The sequence below is a fragment of the Phyllostomus hastatus genome, unplaced genomic scaffold (assembly GCF_019186645.2).
Source record: "Phyllostomus hastatus isolate PE091 unplaced genomic scaffold, TTU_PhHast_1.1 phas_scaffold_78, whole genome shotgun sequence".
Lineage (NCBI taxonomy): Eukaryota > Metazoa > Chordata > Mammalia > Chiroptera > Phyllostomidae > Phyllostomus > Phyllostomus hastatus.
Window position 1 is genome coordinate 44,137,252 of NW_025334041.1, and position 12,889 is coordinate 44,150,140.

At 35.5% G+C, this 12,889-nt stretch overlaps 1 protein-coding gene across 1 annotated transcript in view; it reads right to left on the reverse strand.

Annotated features, from left to right (window-relative positions):
* Nucleotides 1-12,889, reverse strand: part of PTPN12 (protein tyrosine phosphatase non-receptor type 12) — a 93,196-nt gene that overhangs the window by 18,984 nt on the left and 61,323 nt on the right. Inside the window, exons 10-12 of the mRNA XM_045827956.1 lie at nt 11,276-11,353; nt 11,090-11,188; nt 543-628 (exon numbers count right to left, since the gene is read on the reverse strand). Of these exons, the coding sequence (XP_045683912.1) occupies nt 543-628; nt 11,090-11,188; nt 11,276-11,353 (263 nt within the window). The remainder of the gene's footprint in view (nt 1-542; nt 629-11,089; nt 11,189-11,275; nt 11,354-12,889) is intronic.

The window sequence follows — 12,889 nt, forward strand, 5'->3', positions numbered from 1 at the left end:
TATATAACTGGCTAACCACTATGCTATATATCTGAAACTAATATAAAAAAATAATACTGAATGTCAACTGTAATGGAAAAAACAAACACAAAACAAACAAAAAACCTAAAACAAAAACAAAACACAACAAAAAAGAGTATGAGAAAAATGTACAGAATAAACTAATTTTTTGTTAGAACTGTTATGAAACATCTTCGCATAACCTCTTTAATTTGCATGTAATTTTTGGCAAACATACTACCTGTATAATCATTAGGAGAAATTATAATCTTTAGAATATTTAAAATTTTAGTTGTCCGACATACCAAAACCATGAGTCAGTTCATGGTTATGATAACTATTCTTACTCAGTATACTAATTTTACCAAAGTGAAACACAATTTATGTAGTACATCAGTTCAAATTAGTTGCCACACTTATGCTATATCTTAAACAAAAGAATGATAAAAATTATAAAGAAAATTTAGATATATTCAGAATTTGTTATTTTAATTAACAGGAAGTAAATAGAAAGCATCCTTTCAAAGTGTGACGCACAATACCTGCGGGTCCTTGGTGGTTTTGGAGGAGGAGAATCTTGTTTGTCAGAATCTATGGAACTGACCATATTTTCAGTGTTAATTTCATTCTGCCAAGAAAGAAAAAATTCTTCATTAAAGTTAGGAGGAAAATCATTTTCTTTCCTCATTACTTCAGATAAATTGCTTCTGGGCTTTTGATTTTTTTCACATACCAATTTTTGTGTAGTAACAAAATAGGTGTTATTATTTTGTATAATGTAGCTTGAAGAACTATCAAAAACCAGTCCATCTCTAGTTACTAAAAAATCAATTGTGTACAACAGCATTTCAACATATTTCAAATGCAGATTTTCCCAGGTTTTGTAGTGTGTGCATGCATAAACACAAAGAAAAGAAAAATGAAATAGGTTTACCCAAAAAATAAAGATCCAAGAAGATAGTTTTTTTTAGGCATCGCTACACTAGAAACTTAATGTGTGGAGAGAGGAAAAAAAGCCAACAAAATAAGGGTTATATCCTTCACCTTCCCAACCTTTTTTGGACCCCTACTGCTACCTAGTGCTACCTAGTACTTTTATTAAAGAGGTCCAAGAACTCACTTGAATCATTCCTTGCCTATCCTCCATCACCATGGAGTGCCCTATTCTGTTAGTGTACATAGCCCCTATATCACTGTCTGAACAAATGAACTCCCAAAAGGCAGGGAGAATCCATGCAGGGATATCTTCAGTTCTCACTAGTCACAAGGACCAGGGATATCATCAATACGGATATTCCAGGAGGTGGAAGATGGTATAGGGTGGATAACTGGTGATGGAAATAAACAAAACAACAAAAATAAACAATAGCTATAATTTTTCAAGGAAAAAAATCTTTGTTAGTGTTTAGGATTGTGAATAGATGACCTATGAATCATTATATAAAACATTCCCTTGAATTAATTTCAGGCTCAGGAGTACCTCATTTTTATCCAGCTAGGCTATGTTCATTCTGAACCAGTAAGAAGACAAGAATGATTTTTCACCCTTGTCTATACTGCCCTTGGGGGGCAGAATTTTTGCATATGCTCATATACTGTGATTGATTAAGGAACTCTAAAACTATAGTTACTTTTTTTAAAATCAAAAGGCATTTCTACCATATCCATATCCTGGTAGCCTCTTTGTCTTTATAACTGTTTCTTGACAGTGTGCTTTTTAATAAATTCTCCCCACTAAAGAAAACAGAGACCTCAACTTCCCAGCAACTTTTAGGTTACCCTGTCTCCTAATAAATAATCATATGTATTAGAAGAGTTTTATGCATCTTACTGTGCATCTTACTCTGACCAGAACAAAATAGTTATATCATGCGACTAAATGTTCTCATTCTTAATTAAACCCACCTACCATAACAAAGGCATATGTTGCAGGGATATCTGCTAAAAGTAGGGTTAGCACATAATTTATCATTCAATTCTAGGCTCTTGAGAATGAAAGGGAGAGCACTTTTAATTACTATACCTAGACAGAAAGTATAAACAGGCATTGCCTCAGGGAGATCAGAACATTTGGTCACCACATTTTTAGATACTCAGATATCATGAGAATTTAGAGACTTTTTGCATCATAAAAATACATTTGACATATTAATGATTTGTTTATTATCCTGTTAATTACACAACCGCATTCCTGTAACACTCATTAATTTTTAATACCAAAATCTGTATAAATACTCATACTAAGTAGGTTAAATAAAGATTAAGACTGCATGGGAAACTGTTATTACTGATCTGTTTTTAACCTACAAAAACACAGCTGTTTTTTATAGTACAACATAAATAGCAGCCTCATCTCATGTCAAGCCAGGTTTTGCTGCAAAATGAGCATAATACTACACACACACACACACACACACACACACACACAACTTTAGGCTTTCAGAGCATTTTGGATTCTGAAACATTAGCCAAGGCATTGTGGCTCTACAAGTGAAATGCACTGAACAGTAAGCAATGGAGAGGATACAAAAATGTAAAGGAAATAGTACTTCAATAAGTATATAGTCTGATGTATCACCAAACAAAAACTAAAAGGTTAATAATAAAACCAAAAAGTGGTAAAATCAGTACTATAAAGCTACCAAATCAGAGAAGCGAGATTTTTATAGGTAAGAATATTAAGGTAGCATGTTGAATGGCACTGAGGGATAGGTAAGGCTTTGACAAAAATAACAAGAGGATGAAAGCAGGGAAAGGTGGGAAATGAACAACAAAAAGTAGAGCATTTACCAGCAAATGGGTGACAAAGGAAAGAAGGTGCCATGCAGGATTCCTCATTCTGGGTGAATAACAAAAGTGGTGGAGCCATAAACAGAAAGGACAAAAAAGGAAGAGGAATTTATGAGGGAGGTAATCTTTTTGAGCATGTTGAATTTTATCTGATGAAAGGAATTAATGCGGAAATGCGGATGGAGCTCTGGCCTACACAGCATGAACACAACATCCTAGTCGCTGGACTTCGGAACAGAAAACAATGTTCTTCTTGGACTCCTAGTTTTTACCTATTATAATATTTACTGTACTCTTATGCTTTCTGACCCTTAAACTGACTATAGATTTTGTCCCCACATTTGACCTAATGTAATCGAGGTCTGTCCAGATGGTATCCAGCCATGTACTATGAGATACACTTACTGAAGAAGATACAAGATGCAAAAAACAATGTGCACAGGACAGTGGCGCCTCAGGCCCCTTCAAAGCAGGCACCGTGGGACATCATATAATTCTCCCAATTGCCATCAGTTGTCTCCTCGTATTTTCCTGAATCTCATCAATGGTCTGAAATCTCTTCCCTTTCAAAGGTGATTTTAGTTTTGGGAAAAGCCAGAAGTTGCAAGGCATCAAACCTGGACCCTGTCATGGCTGAGTCACTTGGGTGATTTGATGTTTCACCAAAAAACTCTGCATGAGATGTGATGCATGAGCAGGAGCGTCGTGATGATGAAGCTGCCAATCACCAGTTGTCCATAGCTGTGGCCTTCTGAATCAACCAAATAGTTTCCGAGGATGAATGTTCAAGCTTAACACAAAATTTGATGCAGATCCACTGCTCTACTTGCTCAGTCACTTTGAATGTGATGGCCACACAGTACACATGCTCACTCAACAGCATCTACAGCCCCCTACTGACAGTACAGTGAAGTTGTCATTGCCCACACATGTGCATTCCAACCCACTCTCCTTGGCTGCCAAGTTACGCCAATATTGTGTAAACCATTCTCACTTTATTAAATATGGCTGGACTTTTTCTGGAAAGATCTCATATAGCTGTCTTTAGCCACTTTTATTACCAGTTGAAATAATCTCCAACTTTTGAAGTTGCAAAGAATTTTAGAAATTAGTCCATTGGAAATCAGGTTCTAGTGTATTCTCTTGCTTCAAGCAGAGCTTGCTGAAGTTATTTTTAAACTGCTGACTACTTTTACCCATTAGCAAAAGTTATTTTATGTATTACTATTTCCTATATAATATAGCTGTAGCAAAAACCATAAAAGCAAATATCAGAACCTAATTATCAAATATTTACAGATAATCATCAGCTGCACAATAAAATAAATATTAAAACAGGGTGCTTTAAAATTAAACATTATTTTTTCTATTTTTTAATTATTGTTCAGTTATAGTTGTCCCGTCTTTTCCCCTGTTGCTCTCCCCTGCCCCGCCCCCATAGTCAATCCCCATAAAGAACATTAGAGGAAAAAATATTTAGAATTTAGTATCACATCTAAAATGTATAACACAAACTACTATTGCTATTACACAATCATTCTAGAATTGATAATCCTGGTGTTGATAACTGGCAGTGATGTCTTTTCTATACAAGGTAAAAGAGCACTGGTGTATACCTCACAGGTAGTTTGCTTACTGAGATGTCTCTAAGTCACAAGTAATATAGTACTGGATGTCAGAATAAACTCTCTCTTTAGATCTCCTATTCAGGAAAGTCATTTTAATTATGAATACCATGCATTTATTATAAAGTTTTAAATTGCTGACTAGCATTTCAAACTAAAATTTCTACAAAAATATTTCTGGAACACAGAACTTGTATTTAAAAAAAATTAACTCTGTGTTCTCAAAGAAATCATAAACAGAGATTCATGACTTTTACAGCACAGGTTCAGAAAGGTAAGTAAACAATATTTCAAATCATTTTTTAAAAGATTTTATTTTATTTATTTTTAGAGAGGGAAGGGAGGGAGAAAGAGAGAGAGAGAAAGAGAGAGAAACATCAATGTGTGGTTGCGGGGGGCTGTGGTCTGCAACCCAGGCATGTGTCCTGACTGGGAATCGAACCTGCGATGCTTTGGTTCGCAGCCCGTGCTCAAGCCACTGAGCTACGCCAGCTAGGGCTTCTTTCAAATCATTTATGCAACCATATGGTTTTAAGATAACTCCCCCCATTATATTAGATTCCACATTTTTGGGGGGGTTCATAGTCTCCAATCATATATAAACATGCTATAAGTCACCTATACTTAAAAGTACCAGACAGCAAGATTTCTTAAGAGGAAATCATAGCACGAGCCATTATGGTAGACACACAACCTTAGGTAAAAAATATTCTCATTGGATATAGCTTCTTCAGAATGGATTCTATACAAAGTTGTTTTTTCCTTATGCAGAATAGAAAGACCCATCTTGTCCAAATGGAAAACTCAGCAATCACTGTGTCAGCTTAACAAAATGCAAGGAGAGAGTTTAACATTTTAAATTCAGTTAGCAGACCTTTAGTGTGTGTAGTCCTATGTACTCGTGATTTTTCTTGTATTCCTTAGCCATTTGTAAACCTCTGACTAACCCATTAGACAGAAACAATCTATAGTGGGAATACATTAAACTACAAAGCATCTGTACAACAAAGGGACGTATCAACAAAATGAAAACGCAACCTACCAAATGGGAGAAAACACTTTCATATCATATATCTGGTAAGGGATTAATATTCAGAATATATAAACTTATACAACTTAACAGCAAAAAATAAAAATAAATAAAATAAAAATCCAATTTAAAAATGGGCAGAGGATCTGAAGACATTTTCCTGAAGACATACTGATGGTCAATAGGCACATGGAAAGGTGCTCAACATCAGTATTCATGTGCAAAATGTAGATCTAAACCACAATGTGACTAGTTACAATAGAATGGTTAATTAATGAAAATAAGTAAATACACAGTGGTGGAAAGGATGTGGAGCAAAGGGAAACCTTATGTACTATTGGAGGGAATGCAGATTGCTGCAACCACTATGGAAAACAGTATGGAAGGTCCTCAAACAATTAAAAATAGATCTACCAAATGATCTGGCAATTCCACTTCTTTGTATTTACCCAAAGAGACACTAATTCGAAGAGATATATGCACTCTGATGTTCACTGCATCTTCATCTAGAATAGCCAATACACAGAAGTAACCTATGTATTTGTCACTGGATGATTAAATCAAGTATGTGTGCTCTATACACATTTTCATGGCTATATTCAGCCATGAAAAAAGAAATCTTGCCATTTGCAACAACATGGATGGCATTAATACTGAGTGAAATAAATCAAAGAAACACAAACACTATTAAGTTTTCACTTATATTTGGAACCTAAAAACAAAAAGGCAAAACCAAACTCAAAGATACAGAGAACAGATTAATGACAGCCAGAGGCAGGGATGGGAGACAGGGTCAAAAGGTGAAAACATGCAGTTATAAAAGTCAGTCATGGGATGCAATGTACACTTGGTAGCTATAGTTAACGTTACTATATTGTGTATCTGAAAGTTCTTACGAGAGTAAATCTTAAAAGTTCTCATCACCAAAGAAAAAAATTTGTAACTATGTGTGATAATGGATGTTTACTAGACTTATTTGGTGATCATTTCACAATATATAAAAATATCAAATCTCTATGTTATATACCTGAAACTAATATAGTGTCATATGCAGATTATATCTAAAAAAATTGAAAATAATTTTCTATACGATTAAAAATGTAATGGTTACAATATTTTTTTCACTTCTATATACTAAGAAAATAAGAGTTTAAAACATTTGTATTTCTGGCTCCGATCAATATTGACTCAGTTGGTTGGGCAAAGCAAAGCAAAAACAAAAGGTCACTGGTTCAATTCTCAGTCAAGGCATGTGCCTGGATTGCAGGTTTGGTCCCTGGTTTCTCTCTCACACTGGTGTTTCTCTTCTTATCTTTCTCCCTCCCTCCCCCTTGCCCTAAAACATAAATAAAATAATTTTTTAAAAAATCCTATATTCCTGAAGTACAAAAGCTTTACTTTAAAATTAATGTTGCATTTATGGGGTGGGGGGGAGTATATTTTTCTTTTTTTTTTAATTTTAATCATTGTTCAAGTATAGTTTTCTCCCTTTTACTCCCAATCCAGCCCACCCTCCCAACCCTCCCCACAAAAGGTATATTTTTCAATTAAAGTTTAAAGAAAAATGTATAGCCTCCTTTGTTTTTTGAAATATTAAATAAATCTCAATTTAAGTAAGATTATACACAGTAATATATTAGCATTCTATTCTATATTATAAAAATTTGGCTATATTCAGCACAGGTTGTAACAAGTTTTAATTAAAATAAAGGGAAAAAGTAACGGCAATGTTTGAGGCAGAGTTGCACAATCACACCTATGATAACAAAGGAAGTAAGAATGAGTTCACATAAACAAATCTTAAAAATGTGAAATTGTGCGAACCAAAGTGTCCCAGGTTCGATTCTCAGTCAGGGCACATGCCTGTGTTGCAGGCCACGGCCCCCAGCAACCGCACATTGATGTTTTTCTCTTTCTGCCTCCCTTCCCTCTCTAAAAATAAATAAATAAATAAATAAATAAATAAATAAATAAATAAATAAATAAATAATTTTAAAAATCTTAAAAAAAAAAAGTAAAATTGTTACTTGGCTAATAAAGGAAATACATAGTCCCTAAAACCCATGGATCAATCTTTGTCTTAACACACTGAAATCAGCATTTGAACAAATCTTTCCTTTGTAAAACCAACAAATTTCAAGCAAACAGTCTGGGAAATTGCCAAAACCATGTAAAGAAAAAGAAAAACAAGGATTACAAATTTTGCAACTTACTTCCTCATTCTACTTCAATTATTGGAGCTAAGCTGCTTTATAATGTGATAGTTGTCTTAGGTACAGTGATAAAGATATAAAGAAATTTTAATAAAATAGTCCGATATCTTAAAGGTCAAGGTTAGTATATGTAGAAAGGAAACAAGAATTAGTCAAAAAATACAAGCCGAAAGGAGAATATAACAATATATATTTTTATCAGTTCATAAGTTTAAATATCCAGTAAAAACTTTTTTCCCTAAAATTTAGCTTTAAATTATACTTGACACATATTATATTAGTTTCAGGTATACAACATAGTATTAGACATTTATATACCTTACAAAGTGATTACCATAATTCTAAAACTGCGTCACCACACATAGTTATTACAATATTATTGACTATATTCTCTATGCTGTACATTGTATCCCCATGACATAATCTAAAACTGGCAGTCTATACTTTGTAATCCCCTTCACCTTTTTATTCATTTCCCAACTCCCCTCTGCTATCTTGATCCTACCCTCTCTCCAAAAGATCCTTTAAAGCTAAAATAACATTAAATTAAACCATGGCAGAAGGGAACTTAATTGTGGCCCTGTACTTCTACCTAATTAAAAAGCATGTACAAAATAACTACAAAACTTTACATCGTCATGGCTAGAACAAAATAAAATTCATGTCAAATCAATTTACAGTTACTTATGTGGCGGTGGGAGGAAGAGGACAGAGAACTGTGAAGGAATGGGGGCTGGCTACCCAGCAGACCAGACAAGATCAGGGGACAACTGGCAGACCTAACAAACTCAGTAACTGAAGGTAACAACACGGGATGTTTTGATCAGAAAAATTCCTAATTGAAGAGGTTATAATGGGAAGTCAGGTCCTATGCCTATGTGATAGATTAATCTTTGTCTTGAGCAAGTCTTACATTGTTTCTGTGTGTCTAGGATTAACACACTTAAAATGTCACAATGATCTCTTCTCCAGACCTCCAGAGATTATAGGAGACCATTCTGCATGGCATGGGCCCAGCTCCCACTTGGAGATGCACAGGACCCACGCCCACAGATAGGTTCTCCCATGGGGAATCAGGCCTGCATTGTACCTAGGCTGCTATGAGACTTGCTTTTGCTAGAACTCCCTCACCTTGAATTGAGGCAGAAAATGTTTACTGCATATCTTTAAAATAACTTCCTAAAATCATGCTAAACCTTCCAAGGATGAGTGTAATTGGCTCAACCACTTTTCCCTTTGCATTCACAAATATCATTCTTCTGTGATGTGATTAGCGGCATCCTCTCCTTTGTTTTCTGTAAAAGGTAAACCACCTAAAGCGAACCTTGGCATAGTAAATGAGGACCATCATGTAATGTGCCCAGAAAAGCAATAAATGCCTATCAAGGCAAGGGTTGGGGCACCATCCCTTTTCCTCCACAGGACTTGGTAGTCCGTGTGAATTTGTTGTGTCTCATTCACAACGCTGAGGAACCCACCAGCTGGAGTCCACATCAGTTGGCGCCCAGGAACAGGGACCCAGGACTACGAGCCATTGTCGTGGACAATACACCAACTTGGTTGGAGTACACACGCATCAGCCCAGGTAAAGGCTGACGACATAGAGTGCTTTTCCGTTAGGTTGTAGGGTGTGTTGGATTTCAGAGGAAAAGGGTTTTCTTCCTAGGTCGCCCTCTCTTGCGACCGCTTTGCAACTGTACCTTTAGTACGCAGGAGCCTTGCTCTCTCTCTCAAGTATTTGCTGCAACCTCACAGGCATGGGTCAAGCAGTTAAAAGCCACAAGGCACGCTGTAAAACACCCACAAGCTCATCCCTGCAGCACAACCCCCAACTAGGTCTAGGCTTGGGAGAAAGAGCCAAGATTTCCCCTTTAATCAGCTTTAAAAACATCAACTAGTTACAGGACAATTTACAAGCATCTCCTCAAATTCTTTCTTTTAAGCCGCCTCTTGTGGTCCCTTCAATTTTGCCTTTTCCCTCCGTCTGCCTGCATAAGGATTTAAAGGTGCCAGTGGAGAAAAACCAAAATTGAGACTGGTTTTGTAATATCTGTGCTTGTGGCGGGAGGAATTTCAGAAAAAGATTCTTTTATTTGTTGAAGAGTTTCTTTGAAGGTTTCTACGAATCCTCAACCATGAGGAATGGGCTCTCTGGGGAACAGGAGCAATGTTTTAAGCTAGTTCGGTAGCTTTTTGGGGCTGCTGAATGTCTCCCTGATAAGGGATCTTTAGACTTAGTTATTTAGGGAAAAGTTGGGCAGAAGTTGAAATAACACCAGGTGGTATGAGATAAGACTAGGTTAGTGTCTCACTCCCTCCTTTACAGGATTTAATTTGAAAATACTGGTTTGCTTGAATTTTGTTTTTGTTTTGAAAGGAACAGCTCAGTCTCAAAGCGGCCTAGTTTCACTGCAGGCCTGATTCCCCACAGGAAAACCTATCCGTCCGTGGGCATGGGTCCTATGTATCTCCAAGTGGGAGCTGGGCCCACGCCACACAGAATGGTCTCCTGTAAGAGATAAACACCCTAGTAACTGGGGCAAGACAACCCCAACATTCTTTATTGTTATTTTTTAACTGCATACATCTGTAAACTACATTTATTAAATGTTAACTATTGTGTACCCACCAATATAAAAGAAGTATGTACCTCTCCCATTTTGCTTTTTATCCATTCCTGCAGATTATCCCATTTTACTTTCTCCTGCTTCCTTAAGATACCACCAGTGGCTTTCAAGTCACCTTCTTGTGACTGTACTGTATAAAATAAGTGGCAAAACTGCCAGTCTCTGGAGCATCAATTCACTAACGTTTTGCTTCCAAGCTTGGCTCTCACCCTTCAATGAAATAAACTCTTTAAGTCTTTCTTTAGGCTTAGAAACTTTCTTTTATGGAACAATGCAGTTAAATTTTTTTTTAAAGATTTTATTTATTTATTTAGAGAGAGGGGAAGGGAGAGGGAAAGAGATGGAGAGAAACATCAATGTGCGGTTGCCTCTCACATGGCCCCCAATCAGGACCTGGTCTGCAACCCAGGCACGTGCCCTGACTGGGAATCAAACTGGCAACCCTTTGGTTCACAGCCTGAGCTCAATCCACTGAGCTACACCAGCCAGGGCCAATGCAGCTAATTTCTAAAAAAGTAATTTATACTTGAAACAATAAAGAATTACATGATTTTTGACCTAAGAACTACTTTCCCAACTGTATTTTATTTAGGGTATGATTTAACTTGTACTGGAGTCACTAAATACCCATCCTAATAGCGAGTTTCAAACAAGAAGGAAAGGAATTAACAAAATCAAGGTTAAATAAAAATAAGAACTATCATAGATATTCTCATGTTAGATGAAACACAAGATTACAATTAAAATATTACATCTAGGTAAAAAGTAAAAGTTTTCAAGAACTGACAGGCCAAAAACACCTACCACTCCATCAGCAATTTTCTGGACTCCATGAATTTCATACAGTTGTAGCTGTTTTTCAAATAGTTGGGCAATAGCTCTGTGAACAAGCTCATACTGCTCCTATTAGAGATAACAAATGATAAAGGTGAAACATTTAAAAAAGCATTTATGAAAATTATAGTTTATAAGTGAAAGAAAAAACTATACCTTAGTTTGTACTGCAGAATGCCTCTGTGTTCTCATTTCTTGTATTAAATTAAATACATTAAATTCCTCTGGTATTTTCTAAAACAAACAATGTAATACATGAACTTTGAATAATTGTTCAGAAAAGCAGTAAAGCAGTCTTAGGACTATATAAACATAATAGAGTTTAAATTCATTCTACAGACTAATGTTTCCTGGGCTGGCTACCTAAGGACAGGCTGAGAGAGGTAAAAATAATCAGATACCTACACTACATCTCTGGAGACTGATTATCCTAGACAATTATTTTGTACATCTGTAATTAGAACTACTGCAATAGGCAACCCTGACGTGAACAAACTTGATATTCAGGCAACTTTCATAGCAGGGAAGATGGCATTCTGAAAAGAAGAAAAACTGGTAGAGGTTCACCGAAGCAGTATAAAAAATACAGAAAGGTAGAAACAGATTTCAGGTATATTTCTGAGGCAAAACTATTATACTTTGGGGATCAATATAAATACTTTGAAGTGATAAAGAAGATAGAAAAGTTAAGAAAATTCTCAGATTTTTTGCTAGGGAATCTTTATATCAAAAGATTTTTACATCAAGTCCAAACCTAAGGCCCAAGACCCTATTTATGTTAAGCCAAACTGAATCAAAAGGGGATTATGTTCAAAATATACAACTGCTGAAATGATGAGTTTATTTTGCTTGATGGCATTTATCTAATGCCTCTTTCCACCTCAATTTTAATCTTTGACTTTTATGTTAACATGTGATAAAATCCTACTTGAATTTTATACACTTAAAACTTTCCAATGAGTATTAGGAGATGGTTACCATTTTGAGGAATATAAAAATAAAATTTCATCTCTGGGCTTTTAAAGAAACTGTTTAAAATTTAAATATTCCCTTAAAAATGGCAGAAAGGTAGGGGGAAAAAGAACAGAGAAGGAAAAGAAACTATACATTTTGTTAATCCTTTTTTAACACAAGACATTGACTGATACATTCAGAGGAACCATAAAGCTATAAGGGATTAAAAGCTTCTCTGTAATGCACAGAAAATGATCATATTATAGAACCAACAAATGAACCAATTCCATACACAATAAGGAGAACTGTGTTTTTCAAATCCTCCAAAGTACCAAACAATCTTTTTAAAAACAGTAGTGGTGATAACAGCAGCAATAATAATAAAAACTAGCACTGAACTGAGCACTTGGTACATGCCACACATAATTCTAAATAACTTTACAATGGTTAACTTATTTCATTCTTATGAATTATTAGTATTATGATTCCCACTTTCAGATGAGTTGAAGCACAATGAGATTGAGTAATTTGACCAAGATCTCACAGCTACTAAATGACAGAACCAGAATATTAACCTGGGCAATTTGGCCGCAGAGTCAGCATACCTAACCACTGTACTATGTTTCCGGTTAGGCATAAAATATTTACAAAATTGACCTGGTACAAGTCAATGCAGAATAGGTATTAATTCACCTAGAACAAATGGTTGACAACACGTTTACCTTGCTGTCTAGTGCATTATCTCAAAGTAATGTGAATCATTTACACCTTTTCACTAACCTATATTATTTGATAGCAAATCTACTTCTAAAAAAG